At 39.0% G+C, this 17,857-nt stretch overlaps 1 protein-coding gene across 1 annotated transcript in view; it reads left to right on the top strand.

The window, feature by feature from the left end:
• Positions 1–342: 342 nt before the first annotated feature.
• LOC309635599 (olfactory receptor 10J1-like) overlaps positions 343–17,857 on the top strand; it is a 46,411-nt gene continuing 28,896 nt past the window's right edge. Inside the window, 1 exon segment of the mRNA XM_082407094.1 lies at positions 343–17,857. Coding sequence (XP_082263220.1) covers positions 17,581–17,857 — 277 coding nt within the window. The 5' untranslated portion in view covers positions 343–17,580.

Below are 17,857 nucleotides of genomic sequence, written 5' to 3'. Positions count from 1 at the left end.
TAACAATATCTGGGATGTCCTTCTGTAAAGCACTTAAATAATTATCTGAATTTTTTTCAATGGTGGCGTAACTTTCTGTTTTATAGATATGCCATTTTTGTTAACCAAGTTTATTACTGATGGATGTTTTGGTCCTTTTTTTTTTCTAGCTGTTGCCATTGTAAACAATTCTGAAATAGAAAACTCTGTAAACATGTCGTTTCACACATAAGTGAACACCAGGAAGTGAGAATGCAAAGTTAAAGACTATGAGCATCCTAAACTTTAAAGAGTATTTAATAGAGTATTGTTCTTCTCTACAAATTTTTACCAAATGATCTCTCACAAACAATGTGTCTTACTTATATTATCTCAGACTCAGGTTCCCTAAGCTTAGAGTTCCACTTTTCTAACGCAACTCACTGCATGCTCAGGTATTTCCTGGCTCTCTTTGTGTTCCTCTGTAAGAATTGGGGCTTGGAGAACTGGTGCAACTGTCAATACTATTGCTGTGAGTAATAATGTCTTTTGCTTCAGTCCAAGGTGTTTTGCATCTTTTACCTGCATCCATGGAACTATAGCAGGCTCATCTGTAAGTTTGGAAGGAAGGTAAATCTCAGATCCTTCAGAGTTCTCAACAATGACTTCATTCCAACTTTCTTAATTCTCTAAATGTGGCTCTTCCAGAATATGTAAAATGGGGGTTCCTTCTCCACTCTGCATAACAATGTCAGTGCCCCTCCCACATTCAGGTAAAATACTGGAAATTCACACTTTCCAGAGATATTTGCAGAACTAAAGAAAAATGCTGTGTAGAAAATAGGGGAAGAAGAAAATGTCCATATAGCAAGCAGAAAGACTTCCCCTCAGTCTCCTTCTTCCCTGTGGTCTGCCAGAATTCTGGCAACAAGGTGTATAGCCACCAGAAAGAACATTACAGTAATCCTCCCTGGGGAAATAGAGAATCCCAAAAGAATTCATCTATAGATATTGACATGGGTACTTCCCAGTGAAAAATGATTTGTCACTTTATTGTCCTATATACACAGACATATACACAGAACTTCCAACTGGTTTATTAGAGCTTCTCTCCTAGATACAAATGAAAAATCAAGGTGGTTTCTAACATGAAAGACCATGATGGAACAAACAGAAAAAAACATGAATACTGGGAAAAAGAGAGACAATGCATAGAGAAGAGAAAAAAATTTAAATATAGATGCATGTGTATTTATATATATTTAATATTCTCAAAGAGATGAGAAAATAGAGTGCATTCATGAAACAAAAAAGGTTTCTATAACAAAAAAGTTTGTTAGAAGACAGTTTATTCTATTAGTAAATTTAAAAAGATAACATTGAAAAAGTCTTCCAGAAACTGTATTAAAAAGAATAAAACAGTTAGGTAATGAAAGAGAAAGAAAACAAAATGTGAGGATCAATAGAAGAGGTTTAATGTCCAACAAATACCAGTTTCAGAACAAGTAAATAGAGAAAATAGAAGAGAGACAACATCAATGAAAATAATATTTCAAAATATTAAATATCATCAACTTCCAGGTTGAGTGACTAGCATAGTGGAAAAAAAAAAAAAAGAGTATATATGTCAAAGAGTATCATCTTGTAATACCAAAACTCTAGGGGTAAAAAAGTGCTAAAATTTTCCAAAAAGAGAAAGAGAGGGAAAAAAATCATATTATAAAGACTGATAATTCAAATGAAATTAGACTTTTTAACAACCACACTAGAAGTTAGAAAACAATGAAGCAATGCCTTCAATATTGTAAAGGATAATTATTTCTAAGCTACGTTAATATATTAAGCAAATGATTCACAACCTATGTGAATACAATAAAGATATTTTCAAAGAAGTAATATTTCAAGAAATGTATATCCTATATTGTTGTTCTCAGGAAGTTATTGAAGAGGTGCTCCAGGAAACAGGGAAACTAACATAGGCAAGAGATCAGGGAATCTCAGGATGCTGGTGGCCAAGTATATGAAAAGGTGCTCAACACCTAATCATCAGGGAAATGCAAATTAAAACCACAATGAGTTATCATCTCACATCTGTTGGAATAGCCATTATCAAAAATACAAGAAATAACTAAAGCTGGTAAGGATGGAAAAAAAAGGGAATCTTAGTGCACTGTTGGTGGGAATGTAAATTGTTTACAGTCACTGTGAAAAGTAGTATAGAGGTTCCTTAAAAAATTGGAAATAGAACTACCTTACGATCCAGCAATCCTACTTCTGGACATGTATCCAAAGGAAGTGAAATCAGTATGTCAAAGAGATATCTGCACTCCTATGTTCATTGCAGCATTATTCATAATAGTCAAGACATGGAAACAATCTAAGCAGCCATTAACTGATGAATGACTAAAGAAAATGTGGGAGATTTTATATACATATGTATACACACATTCATATATATACACCCAATGGAATATTATTTAGCCATACAAAAGGAGGAAATTCTGGTACTTACAACAACATGAATGAACCTGGAGGATATTATACTATGTGAAATAAGTTAAACACAGAAATATAAATACTGTGTGATCTCACTTATATGTGGAATCCAAAAAAAGTTTGAACTCACAAAAGCACAGAGTAGAATGATGGTTGCCAGGGGCTGGGAGAAAATGGGAAGATGTTGGTCACAGGGTACAAACTTTCAGTTATAAGATAAATAAGTTCTGGAGACCTAATGTACAGTATGGTGACTATAGTTAATAATGCTGTATTGAATACTTGAAATTTGCTAAGATATTAGATCTTGTGTTCCTACCACATATACACAAAAAAAGGTAGCTCTATGAGGTGATGGATGTGTTAATACTTCTTGATTGTGGTAATCGTTAACAATGTAAATGTATATCAAATCATCACACAGTAACACTTTAAATATATACAGTTTTTGTCAATTATACTTTAATAAATCTGGGAGGAATTATTAAAGTGGGAGGAATACTGGTGAAGGAAAGCTCCAGGATTATAGCCCTGCAGCTGTCCTACAGAGCAACTCAAGAGCTGGATTGGAGAAGATGGAAAGAGATGATCTTAAGACAAAAAGAAACTAACTAGGAGTCCAACTAACTAGATAGATAGATGGACAGACAGACAGATAAAAGTGACTTGGGAATATTACCTGATATGTTTGACTGTATCTAACTATGGAAGAAGGTTTTACTGTTCTGGTGGAAAATTTGAGGCTGGATTAATTACAGCTACTTGAAAACTAAACAAACAAATGGACCTGTCAACTGAAAAATGTGCACAACCTAAAAGTTGAGAATTATGTTTTATCTGGCAGACAATACTGAGAACTTAAGACTGGGACACAGCCTCTCAGATAGCTCTGAGGGACTATTCCAAAGAGGTAAGGGAGGAGCCAGGATATACAGGAGTTTTTGCAAAAAAGAACAGGTAGTCAGCACTTCAAAAGATTACTGTTAACTAAAGAAAACCAGATAACTCAAGTTAAGGAATTTAGTACTTTACTATGTATGGGAAGATGCAAGAGTCTGGGCTCACTGAAATCATTTCTTTGATATGCACCCTAGCTATATAGGGCCAGGATCCTGTTATTTCCTATCCTGAGTCCCCTCAGGGTGCACAGTCGGGTTGGTGGGGGAAGGGGGAAGGGGAGGTGTGTGTGGCTACAGTGGCTGAGGGCTTGGTAGTTGGCATCCTGTTTCCATTCTAGGTTCCCTCAGGGATCACCCTTGGGGGTAGCTGTAATGTGATAGCTTGATGGCTGCAACACCCTTTGTTTACGGATATGGCAGGCAACATTTTTCATTCACAGATTCAATTACTAAAACTTAGCGAGAAAAACAAAAATTGCACTGGAAGAGTATACACTTAGAGCATGCTGCATGGCTCAGTTGTGAGTAATAGTTGCATACTGTAATAATGTATATTTTGAAAATAGATTTAATTTTTACTGGGAGGATGACAAGAGGAGAAGTATGTGCATAGGTTTGTGTTCATGTGTACAAATGATGGTGTTATAAATGAACTAGGAAGAGATAATGCCTAAAATTTAGGAATTAAATACCATTATATGCATTTTATATATAATATAGCAGAAATGTGGAAGCAAATAACATGAGACACAGGTAAAAGAGTTGAAAGTAGGTGCTTCTAAGAAGCAAGAATCATGGGTGGATAGAGAAAACGTTTTAATAATGTAGTACTATTTTGTATTTTTAATTCTACCTTTTAATTCTGCATTTAATTCTACAAAAATAAAATTAAATTGTAAAAATTAAGGTTAACTCTTGGATAAATAGAAATGATGTATATATATATAACTTTCTAACCAGAAAAATGGAACAAAGAAATTAATCAAACAAAAAGACTTGTTAAGAAACAGAGATTAAGAAATCTTAGCACATGAAAAATATAAAATAAGATGGCAGTAATATTTAACAACTACTCTAATTATAATAAATGTGAATGAATTTAGCTAATCAATTGAAACACAGAGGCTCTCAGACTGAATTTTAATAATCTACACTATACTATTAAAACAATATGTCACAGGGACTTCCCTGGTGGCACGGTGGTTAAGAACCCGCCTGCCGATGCAGGGGACATGGATTCGAGTCCTGGTCTGGGAGGATCTCACATGCCATGGAGCAACTAAGCCCGTGCACCACAACTACTGAGCCTGCACTCTACAGCCCGCAAGCCACAACTACTGAAGTCTGCGTGCCTAGAGCCCTGTGCTCCGCAACAAGAGAAGTCACCAAAATGAGAAGCCTGTGCATCGCAAGGAAGAGTAGCCCCCACTCGCCGCAACTAGAGAAAGCCTGTGCACAGCAACGAAGACCCAACACAGACAAAAATAAATAAATAAAATTTAAAAATAAATTGAAAAAAAGGAAGGATCCACTTTCCCGTTTAAAAAAAAAAAAATATGTCACAGGTTGAAAATGAAGGGGTTGAAATGTTATCCAGGAAAATGCTGACAAAAAGAAAGCTGATGTAACATTATGAATATCAGACAAAATATCTTTCTAAGTGAAAACTGCTAAGAGACATAATATTGGTAAACGAAACAGTTCACCAGGAAGGTATTCCATTCGTGAATTTGTAAGATCCTAACAGCATAGCTTCAAAATGTATTGTGCAAAAACCAATAAAACTACCGAGAGAAACTGACAAACACCCAATCATAGTAGGAGATACTAACACATTTCTTTTGGACTAATAAAATAATCAATGGGTTAATAGGACTAAAAAGGTTATGACAAGTACCAAGCCTAACCTAAAACTCTAATCTTCATACAGAGAATGTTTTGACCCCAAAGGATGCCTCAACAAATTCTAAAACAATGATATACAAATAATATTCATGGACCATAATGCAATAAAGAAATCAATCCAAAAAAGTAGCCAAACCTTCCATTACCCCTCATAGTACTGAAGATTTATTTTATAAACACTTAATAGCACTTACTATATGCCAGCCATTACTCTAAGAACTTTCAAATATTTACTCATTCAATCTTCACAACAATTGTTTGAGGTCAATACTATTATTCTTCACATTTTACAGATAAGGAAATTGAGGCATGGAGGGGCTGAGCAACTTGCCCAAGGTGACATATAGCAAGTGGCAGATGGGACACAAACCCAGGCATCCCAACTCCAGGATCTGAGCTCTTTTGTATTAAGTGTATTATCTTAACATAAACATCTAAATAAACTGTGAATTAAAGAAAAAATAAAAATGAAAGTTTGTATAATACAACTTACAACAGCACTACACATCAAAATGAACAAGGTAAATCTGAAGCAGTTCTCAGAAAGAAATTTATAGCCTTATAATATTTACTGTAAAGCAAGAGGAAATATAAATATTTTAATTCAAAAAGCTTAAAAAAGAATAACAAAATAAGCCCAAAGAAAATAGAAACAAATAATAATGAAATAAAATTAATTAAAATACTAAAGCAAATATAAAATACTAGAAACTTTCTAAAAATTGTGGATCTTTGGAAAGATTAATTGAAAAATATAACCTCTAACAACTATGATAAATCAGAGAGACATAATAAACAAAATCAGGTAGGAAAAAAGATAAAGGGGCAGATACAGATGAGCAAAATAATTATAAAAGCATACCTTGAACAACTTTACACTGATCTATTTGAAAAAGAATGTAAAATGGGCAAATTCAGAAGAAGATATAAATTACCATAATTATACTAAGAAGAAATAGAAAATTTCCTAGACTAATAACCCTAAAAAGTGGAAATGATTGTAGTGAAAACCTATTCTCTCAAAAAGCAAACAAGCAAAAACAAAAAAAGACACCAGGCTCAGAGGATAGAAAAGGGGTGAAAGTTCCCCAGCATTTAAAGAGGTTGCTAATTGCAAACCTTTGGTACAAAAAATAGATAAAGTAGGAAATGATAATTATCGACCAATAATGAATGAATGAAAAAATAGCAACTTGAATTCAATAGTGTATAAAAAGGCCAAGCAGGGTTTTCCTTTAAAACATATGAATGAGTCAACATCAGAAAAATCTATTAATGTAATTCACCACCATAACCAATTAGAGAATAAAAAGCATATAATTATATCAATGGATACAGAAAAGGAACTAAACCATTGAAAAGACTGTTAGTGACAAACTTGCAGACAAACCAGGAATAGAAGGGAACTTCCTTAATGTGATAAAGGATATCTGTCTGAGATCTACAGCAAGCATCACATTTAATGGTGATCAAAACATGAGAAGCATTTAAATTAAATTTGGAAAAAGACAAAAATGCCTCTGCAACTGCCTTTATTCAATCCTGTATTGTAGTTCATAACTAAATGCAATAAGCCAAACGAAGAGATATTTAAAAAATCAGAATGGAAAAGACAAAACTTCCCAAGCATACCGATGATGCACTCACTCCTTTTTCAGAAAAAAAAAACCTCCGAACCTCCATCCACTCCAGATTTTTTTCAGTCTTTTTCAGATAAATGTACAATAAGAATCATATATTTTTTTTAAAGTCATTTCTCAGTTCATAATTTCAATATCAGGGTTTCCTTTCCTTCTTCATGGGTTTAGACTCCATTACATTTCTAATTTCAGAGATACATATTTAAACAGAGCTACCAGAAAAACTGTGAAGAATGGACATTGACTAATAAGGCCCAAGATTTAATGATTATTTTAAGGTCTTGCTAAGACCTGCTGCCCAGCTTTAAGCCTTCCTTTAGCTGTTCCATAAAGGATTTTAAACAGTTCAAATGAGGATATGCACTGGCCATTCCCAAGCAGTGATAAATATACTACATATCTATTTCTTAGCTGTAAGTCTCTGGATCTTAATGGCTTATGAGCCTAAGTATTTGCAGTTGCTCTTCGGTAAATATTTGAGGGCCTTGAAAGAGACTATGTGGAACTGAACCAAATGCCTAGCAACTATTTCATGCTTATCAGTCTCTCTCAGTTTACTTAGCTTATCAAAGACACCACAATAAACTGCCTTGCTTTCAAGTATTCATTTCTCAGTCCACTGGTTTTTAGGAAAGGAACCTTTCCTACTTTGGGGGTCTCTAAGAGAAAGGCATAAACTGGGTACCAGAACTAGGGATTACTGAAGAGCCCAAGTCCCAGTGGAACCTGGTAGATTTGATATGATTCTCCTTCAACCTTTGGAAAGGCCCATCTTGGGTTTGCATTATGAAAGGCAGACAAGGCTGGGCCTGCTCAATGCCTAAATGCTGGGAAAGAGAAAGAGGGCAGGTGCAGGAAGGACTTCAATGTGGGCCTTCCTTCTCATCTTCCTCAAGGAGAAGGTTCTCAGCTTTTCCTATGCAATACGCAGTGATGCCTTGGAGTCTGATGGGCAAAACCAGCAGAACTGGTATATAGTACAGATACCATGTCCCCATTCTGCTATATTCCATGTACCTTCCATGTGAGAATCACACAATGACTATTTGTTGAAGGAATCAGTGAATGAATGAGTCACAGTTCCCAGAACATTCAAATTGGAAGGGACCTCAGAGACAGATCCTTCGGCCCTTAGGGTACAGAGGTCCTAGTGTGTGAGTGGCTTGTCTAATGAAGCTGCACCCTTAAACATGGTTGGGTTCCACAAGGTTGTAGACACTTTCTACAATGATGGTCATGAGGCAAGAGCTCCTCTTCATCCTCCATCCACCGAGCAGAGCAGGACCATGTCCTGATGAAACAGCTTTGTTCCTGTGGAAACCCTAGATCATCTATGTAGGGGAGCAAAACTTGCCACCCCAAAATGTCTCTTTGGCATGCAGATTATTTTGAGCTGAAACAATTAAGTCCCAAAAGACTCAGGAAGAACTTTTGACCTTCCCCCTAACTGACTAAAAGAACACAGATGGAGGACTTGTTCCAGGAAAGGAGCCATCACCATAGATAACTATAATATGAAGTAGGTGTGGTAGACAGTGAGGAACCTAGGAAAGTCTGTTTATTAAAATTCCTTTCTGTGTCCCATTGTCTTTGCAGGCCCAGCAAACATTTATTTACTAAACTTTTGCTTTTCTCTCTGCATTTGAATTGCCTTTCTCCCCTTTGAATCCCCAAATCACTACCGGCAACATCCTCTTCTGTTAGTTGAAGGTGGTGTTTAAAGTGAGGTCTTTGGACACTTTGGCAACTTACTCAGTTTTCCTGGCCCTCTCCCATGTACACATGTCATTAAACTTCTGTTTGATTTTCTCATGTTAATCTGTCTCATGTCAATTTAATTCTTAGACCAGCCAGAAGAACCTGAAAGGGCAGAGGAAAATTTCTTTCTCCCTGACACCTACATACTACCTATGTGAGTAGGTTGATGAGCCCCTTTTCTAATGAGATCCCCAGACATCATGGTGTTTGGCTCTTGCTACTGCTGCCTTGGGGACAGTCACTGTGGCTTTGGGGAGAGGGACCCCAGAGTCCTGGGGCACAGGAGAATGGTTCTCTCTGACAGACTGCAATCCAGATTAAAGGAACAGGGCTTTGGGGAGGCACAGGAGAACGCAGTGTTGCTTTCTGTCTGTTTGTTACTCCCCGATCTGGCCAATCAGAGAGAGAAATTAACTAACAGACCCTGGTGGGCTCTAAATTTTTCTTCTAGTCCTCCTTTCCAGAAGATTCTCTGGGAGCCGTGTCTGCCACACACGGCGGGAGTCCTGGCAGTCCTGGTTCTACACTCTCAAGCCTTTGCTCTCCTGAAGCCTGAGAGAGCCTCAGCTCTGCCTGGTGAGATGTAAGTCACATTCTATGACTCAATGAAACATGATTCTTGTCTGACTAGATGTGGCTCTATGACCCTTGCCTCATGGAATGTCACCTTTTCTTTTTCTTTTCTTTCCTAGGAATATTGTCAAGTGGAAAGATGAAGGCACAGCTGTGTCACAAAACTTGGGGAATAAAAAGCACTATATAAATACTGAAAAATCACTCAGGAAGTGGTATCTGAGCATTAGTCTTAGAAAATCTCAGGCAGAACTTTCAAAGGGCTTAATTGGTGAATTTAGCTCAAAATATAGTCTTCACACTGAATGAGCCAGAGGGATTGGGGACATGCAGTCCCATCCCCACACCATCTATCACACTCCTGGCTGGTGGGGACTGGAGGAGAGAAATGGAACATCTGACTCTTGTTGAGTGAACCTAATTTTCCCCCTCTATACTAGAAAAAGCATATTCCCTGAATACAGAAGTGCCCACCTTACTGCCCCAGATATCAAGCAGAGGGCAGAAAGGTGAGAGTCAGTAAACGGCTGGCTGGCTGGCTGAAATATTGGGTTCATGAGTGTAGGAGTTCAAGGCAGAGGTCCTGGACAAAGGCACACTTGCAGAATTGCTGCGCTGGGAGTGGCTTTTCCATTCCAATGCACATGCAGATCCTCCTCCTGATTCTTGGGATTCTCTCCTCTGCTTGAATACTATGTTTCATTCCCCCGCTACCTCCCTCTCCTCACATCTCCAAAAGACAGAAAAGCATCCTCTACTCTGCAAGCTGCTCCACAGTGTTAGCTAGATGGAGACCAACCACCTTCTAGCCTTGACGTCAGGCCTGGGGGAGGAGAAGTGAAGATAAAACAATGACCAGCAAAACTCATATTTTGAAATCTATGCTCGTCTTTATCAACAGTTACCACTTATTGATGGCACGCTCTATACCAGGCCCTCTGCTAAATGCCTTACGGGCATCTTCCCATGCAACCCTTCCCATGCATCAGTCCCCTGAGGTAGACACTAGTACTGTCTTCATCTTACGGGTGAAGAAACTAAGCCTAAACAGAGGAGGAAATGTTCGTAAGGTCACATGTGAAGTAAGAAGAGCTGGGGTTTGAAACCAGACCACCTCTACCCCCATCCCCACACATTTGAGAACCTAGAGTTGGAGAGGAGGTAGAAAGTGAGGCCTGGGCTTTCCAATCAACAGAGACTGGAGAAATTAATGACAAGACCCATCCATGAACATGAGAGAGAGAGAGAATAAATGTATGTGTGCTTTGGGGGTGGGCTTAACATACAAGTAGAACCCAGAGTTATGCATAGTGGGGATGGGGAGGACAGACGAAGAGAAGGAAGCAGAAATGTAATGTACTGTTTGCCTATTATGTATCAAGAGCTGTGCTTGGCTATTTACATACAGTAACTCATATAATCTCCATAGGAACACTATGAGTAGATATTATCCTCTCTATAGATGAGTCAATGGAGACAAATGAAATGAGAAAAAAAAAATTAAGCTTCCCTCCACTTACACTGGGGTTAAAGCCAGAGATTTTTATAAACTTTAATATTTTGTTGTTTTTATCACTGCTTTCTCACAGTTACTGGTAATTCAAACCCTTAATAAGTTTCAGTCTCTTTATTGTGTTTACAGACTAGAAAATAGAAGCAGAAACGACATTCCACACAGAAGGAGGGAGACTTGGGTATTAGAACAAGTGGTATTTGGAGAACATAGGAAGGAAGCAGGGCTGAAAAGAAAGAGCTGGATCTGGATCATAGAATGTCCTGGGTCCACACACTAGAATCTCCTCAACTAAAAAAATAATAATAATAATAATTAATTAATTAATTTAAAAAAGAAAAGGTGGGACTTCCCTGGTGGTGCAGGGGGTGCGGGTTCGAACCCTGGTTGGGGAGCTAAGATCCCACATGCCTTACAGTCAAAAACCAAAACATAAAACAGAAGCAATACTGTAACAAATTCAATAAAGACTTTAAAAATGGTCCACATCAAAAAAAAAAAAAAATCTTAAGAAAAAAAAAGAAAAAGGAAAGGTGGTGTCTCCTCTCACAGCCTATTCTAGACATTAGCTATCTTGAATTTAATTTGAACCATGAGACACCTATATCTATCACTCAGGCTCCACTCCCCGAGTGTCCTCTCTGCATCTGTTTCACTTAGAACAGTGTCAGATACATAGTAGCTGCTCAATAATTATTAAAACAAAGAAGAAAGGAAGGAAAGAATAAATGAAGACATCTGTGGGCAGCTAAAACACAATTAGCATCAGCAGAGAGTTCTTCTCCCTCATTTCTTTTTATTATTTCATTACTTCCAGGTTGTTTGTCCCCCTTGGTGATGTCCCCTTTTGGTACATGTATTGAATACCTCCTGGATAGCAGGCATGAATTTAAGCACTTTACTCATTTAATCCTCACTGTAAGTCTATGAGGTAAGTATTTTATTAAACTTACTTTACAGATGAGAAATCTGAGACCTGAAAAGATTAAGTAAATTCGTCAATTCATACAGCTAGTATGTGGCAAAATCAAGATTTAAAAACAGGCAATTCACCCCAGGGTCTGCAGCTGCATTATAAGCTAATGATGATTATTTGAACCAGCTTTCTCCTTTATAATAATTAAAGACTAGGAGAAAAAGGAGTTCTATACATTGCGAATTTACACATATCTCAAATCCTATTTGAATGTCACTGGGTCTTGGAAATTAGTCTGGAAGTTCAGAAATTATGTACTGTAATATGCTTTCTTCTCAAATATCTTAGTGCATCCTTTCTCTACTCAGCACAGCTCCAAAGATAAAAGGAAAAAAGGAAATCTACAGTGGGCCAAAGGCCACTGGAAAATGTTAGGGCTCAGGACCACTAGATCATTAACCTCTGTACCCATCCTCCTACCCACATTTATTATTGTCCCTGACCCCCTTCAAAGCATTGACAGCCTGAAGTAGGAGATGCTTAAGCAGTGCGATATTGTAGATGGAGCACAGGCTTTGGGGCCAGAGTAGCATGTGTTCCTATCCTAGGCCCACCATTATAGGCATGTGTCCTAGGATAGTCACTTAACCTCCCTGGCCTTTGTGTCCTATCTGCACAGTGGGGCTGACAATATCAACCTCCCAAGGTTATTGTGAGGAGTCAAAACTGTTACGGACATGATGTCTCCTGGCAGCAGGAAGCAGGATAGCTACTAACTCCACCACCCTGTCCCCCACATTGTTTTTTATCTCACTCTGAGGTGACAGTTATAACAGCAGTTTTAACAAGTTCTCATTCATAGAATGAGTCCCCTCTTCCCAGGAGGCCCTGACTTTGAAAATGGGCTTCCCCTATAGTCTTTGATCCCAAATTCCAGTAAAAGGAAACTAACTATTCTCCAGGGTCTTCCAAGAATGACTTCCTGGACACATTTGCCATGTGTTAATAAACCTTTCAGCTGCCTCTCTGCATTCCTACCCCAGATTCCCTTCACCTATGCCCTACCCACTTATTGGTCTAACCAACTACTCAGAGCATCATTCCCACTTCTCTCCTTGTTGCCTCAGAGACACTGCAGTGAGTTCCAGGATTCATGTGTTCATCAGCCTTCATATGCAGGGTGTATAAATACTTACAAAGACATGTGCAGCTATTTTTGAATGTATCATAATTCATTTGAAAGCATGAATTACTAAATTCGCAGTTCTCTTTTCAGGATTTTTTTTTCTATCAATTGGTACAAATAGTACAACTATTATTACCCAACCATCATCAAGCTGGAGAGTCATGAAATATTTTGAAATTAAAAAAGGAGTTTTCACATCCAAAAAAATTGGAGACCCCAGGTCCAGGTGACAGGGATAGTATGAGAGTAGATATAACTTCAGTGCTATGGATTGAATTGTGTGTCCACCCACCCCCCTGCCCCCTCACCCTGCACAACTCATATGTTGAAGCCCTAAACTCTAATGTGATGGTATTTGGGGATGGAACTGTGGGAAGTAATTAGGTTTAGATGAGGTCATGAGGGTGGGGTCCTCCTGATAGGATTAGAGCCCTTTAACAAGAGATGTCAGAGCTCTCTCTCTCTCTCTCCCAACCCCATCATAAGAGGACACAGAAAAATGGCAGCCATCTGCAACCCAGAGAGAAAACTCTCACCAGGAACCAAATCTTCCAGCACCTTGATCTTGGATTCCCAGCCTCCAGAAATACGAAATAAATGTCTGTCGTTTAAGCTACACAGTCTATGATATTTTGTTATAGCAGCCAAAGCTGACCAAGACATCCAGGAACAATGTTGGCCTCAGTTAACCCTGTTGTGAGTCCTATTCATGGCTCTGGAAGAGTCCCGTTGACAATCCTAAAGGTTAGACCTGGGATCCTAAACTACTGTGAATGCCATGAATGAACTAGAATAAATGGTCCCCAAATAAAGCAGTGTATAGCAGGTTCTCTTGGCTGTTTCGCCAGCTTTGTTTCTATAGTCACTCCACATGTTCATTTCCATCTAGTACCAAATTTCAATAGACTTACTGTTGGTGGAGTAATAAATTCCTCATAATTTCTCATCTGTAAAATGAAAATAGGGTCATTTGGACCCTATAAGGTCCAAAATAGGGTCATTTTGACCCTGACTTCATAGGGTCATTTGGAGGATCAAGTGAGACAAAAACTTGTGAAAGTGTTCAATAAATATTAGTTGACTCTGAAGCTAAAAACCTCTTTTTCCCCTGGCACCACATTTTTATACCATCTACCCACTGCCCCATTTCCAAAATCTTCTTAATTTGTCCCAGAGCAATAGCATCATAAAGCACTGAGCTATTTTGCCCAACTCCATTCCTTTCCTATTGAGATCCCATAGCCACCAATCATATCTAATGATGGAACATTAATATATAGATCATTTGTTTGATTTATCTGTTATAACAGGAAGCTATGCATATTTGTGAATAATCGGGGAGTTGGCATGAATGAACCTGATGGGAGTAGTTTATGAAATGATTGGTTCTTTCCTCTCCCTTGATCTACACATTGATTCAGTTACAAGCCCTATTGACTCACCTCATTTGTCTGTCCCATCTGTCCCTCTTATATGGGCCACTGTCACCCTCTCTAGATCAATCCCAATTATCTCTGGCCTGACTGTTGTGTCAGCAACCACCCTGCCTCTTCTCACCAACCTCAAATCCATCTTCTACTGCTGCCAGATCAATCTATCAAATTCCAGTGTTGAGTATCTTTTTTACCAGCATGGAAGCAAAATCACCAGATAAACAAGAAGAGGGTGCAGGGTAGCTAATGGTGAGGGCTGGTGGTCCTTTAGAGGTTAGTTGCTAAGGGACTGTGAAGCCCATGAACAGGAGGGATAAGTGAAATCATTTGAGAGGCCCTTAAAAATGATAATGTCTAAATACTCTAAACCCTTTTGTAACTTGGTCTTATTTACTTACTCCATTTTTTCTGTAATCAACCTGAGTCTAATCAAGGACCATCTCTTTCCTGTCCCACTTACTCGTGGCATTTATTTCAGTTTATTTAAGTTGTTTACCACCTGTAACCAAACGGTGAGCTCCTCAAAGGTTGATGAAGCATCTCATTCATTTCTGTATGCCCAGCAATGAGCACAGGGCCTGGCTTATGCTTAGTGCTTGAAGAATGAATGGGCGCAGATAAGCACCACATGTTAAAGGAAGAAAATGCTACAGAAGCGATAAAGTAACGCATGGGAAGTCTTCAGCGAAAAGTAAATTCTGAAGCTGGGTCTTGACAGACTAGTATAAGTTTGCCAAATGGAGAAGAGGAGGTAATTTTGAGTAAAGAGAACAGTGTCCAGAGGCTCATCTCTGTTTTCTAACCCCCAAGAGAGGATCCTTGGATCTAAAGACAATGTCCTTCCAATTCTGAATGTCACAGGGGCAGAAAGACAGGCAGCATGAACTGCCCTCTGCAGAACCATGATCATATTTGACTACTTTAATTCCAAAGAGAGAACCAGATTCCTAAACTGTCTGTAAGAGATCCTGCCTGTAAGAAAAAGGGCCTAAACTTCCTGAGATCCAAGATGATATGGCTCCAAGCTTGAGCTGCCTAGATGTGTAAACTATGGATTTCCAAGGCACATATGCAAAAACACCCCACAATGTGCTTATTCATTATTTTATTATTAACCCCACACTCTAACCAACTGAGCTAACTGGGCAGCCACAATGTGTTTACTCAAACAAGTGTAGGGAACTAAATAAACCAGCTTCCTCTAATGCTGATTCTACTTGAAGCAAAAACTTCCCCCCAGGCTCCCCAAATGCCAACCTCAGGACTGGGTAAATGAGCCCTACACATAACAAGCCCCACAGGTACCTGATGTCTGTATCCTCCCAGCCCTCAGTATGGCTCTCAGGATGTCTACAGGGAGTCACCTCCAGGAGCCCCACTGGCTGCTCCTGGGGGAGGTCCTTCTCTGGCTTTGAAGACTTCTCCACACAGAGGGGCTGTCAAGGAGTCCTGCAGCTCCCAAGCCTAACCACATTCCCACTATAGTGTGTTTATCTGCTGCCCCTTCAGTCTCAGCCCGTCATAGGCCCTTTTGGTTACCTCGCTCTTCCCTCCCCGGCCTGCATGCTGTGGCCAAGGAAGCACAACATTTCCATCTTCACTCCTCGGCCTCCTCCAGCCCAGCTCTCCTGTTGTGCCTGAGCACTACGCAGTCACAGGTAACTGTTCTTTAGAAAAGGAGCTGAAATGGAGCTTATTGCTCCTGGACTGACTTTAACTTATTGTAGTATAACAGCTCGTCACAGCTGGAGTAGGTCTTCATAAGGTTGTGTTTGCTCTTCCTACCTTTGATTTTCTTGGAAGAATTATAGGCTTCCCAGGGTGGAGGATACTAACCAGGTTATAGCAGCCATTCTTCTACCTCAAGACAGACTTCAACCAGATCAGACAACACTCTAGCCCAGGGTTTCTCAGCAGTAGCCCTGTTGGTATTTGGAATAGGACAGTTCTTCCTTGGGCGGGATCGTCACATGCATTGCAGGACATTTAGCACCAATAATTGCTAGCAGCACCCATGGCCATCACTAGAACAATTAAAAGCTCTAACACACATTTTTTTATTTCACAGTAGAGGTGCCATACCACCCATGGCTGGACCGCTGCCTAGTTTATGCCCAGAGGCCTCCCAAAAGATAAATGTCTTTAGCCACATATTTTAGTGTCAAATTATTTTTCTTATTCGGAAATATATTCTGTTGCAGCTTTACTCTTTTTCAGCATTCTTCATGTAAATGCTTAACAGCTGGTCGCCAACTTCTCTTAAATAATTTTTTATAAACTTGAAGGAGGTCTCCATGCCTACTAACCTTCCTCACTGATGTGATTTACTTTATGCAAAAAGCCTTTTTCTGAATACGCATAAGGAAATCAGAATATAATTTAAGTATACCCTACAGGAGCTTACTGTCTAAAGGGACCAAAATGTGAAATATTACATGAATTGGACTGAGCGCTATCCTTCAACAAAATGATGTATCTTTATTGTAACTCTGTTCTTTATATTCAGGGTCTGCTTTTGCTTTAGATGAGGGACACTTGAATTTGATGCATCTTCCCTGGTGTAATTGTTTATCTCTGCAGAGTAGGTGTATGCCTACTCACAAAGTTGAGTAAGGCTGTAAATCTGCCTTCTAGTTTAGGGAAGATGAAGATGTAGCATAGTTTACAATATACATGAGTGAGTGCTGTGAAGTGTCAGCCGACTTCCATCATTCAGACAGCAGTGGAGAGAGGATGGTGGTTGGTTAAGATTCACCTTCTCCTTCTTGAAAACAAGATGAACATTTCTGAGTCTGCTTTGCTTCTGCTTCTTAAAGGATGTGCAAGGGGATGATTCATAGTTTTGAAATAAAAGAAGTCTCCAGTCAATCCCTAAACAAATTGTTTTCAAGCATCAAATGAAAATTTCGAGTACAATATGCATTGATGGAGGGGAAGACATGCATTAGTCTTTGAAGAATGGGGACGATTTAAATAAGAGGAGGAAAAGAGGAAGGGCGTTCCAGATGATAAGGTGGAAGAGTAGGTGAAGTGGGAATGTACATGGTTATACAGTGGGGGTGGGGGGGGGAGGAAAATTAGATGATTCTAGCATGCATAGGAAATTGTAATAGATGGCCACAGAACAAGAATATTTTAAGCAAAGTTAAGTAAATCCAAAGATCAACTTCAATCCACTGGGAAATGTATCCCCAGGTTTATAGCTGAGAACGAAGTTCAATCAATTTCAGAAATGTGATTAAACTGCTTTACTAAAATTATGCAACTTTTATTCTTCTACATTTCCGATTTAGTGACCACTCAATGAAGAGGGAGAACCACACTCTCACCACTGAGTTTGTTTTACAAGGTTTCTCCAGCTTCCACGAGCACCAGCTCACTCTTTTTGTGGTGTTTCTTACCCTGTACATCTTAACCCTAGCAGGTAATATAATCATGACCATTATCCATATTGATCATCATCTCCACACCCCCATGTACTTCTTCATCACCATGCTGTCCACTTCAGAGACTATATATACATTGGTCACTCTCCCAAGGATGCTATCCAGCCTCGTGGGTATAAGCCAGTCTATCTCAC

Source organism: Balaenoptera borealis (assembly GCF_965194805.1).
Source record: "Balaenoptera borealis genome assembly, chromosome: 1".
In the NCBI taxonomy this organism is placed as follows: Eukaryota; Metazoa; Chordata; class Mammalia; order Artiodactyla; family Balaenopteridae; genus Balaenoptera; species Balaenoptera borealis.
Note: the sequence above shows the minus strand (reverse complement) of the source record. Positions and strands in the feature narration are given on the sequence as shown.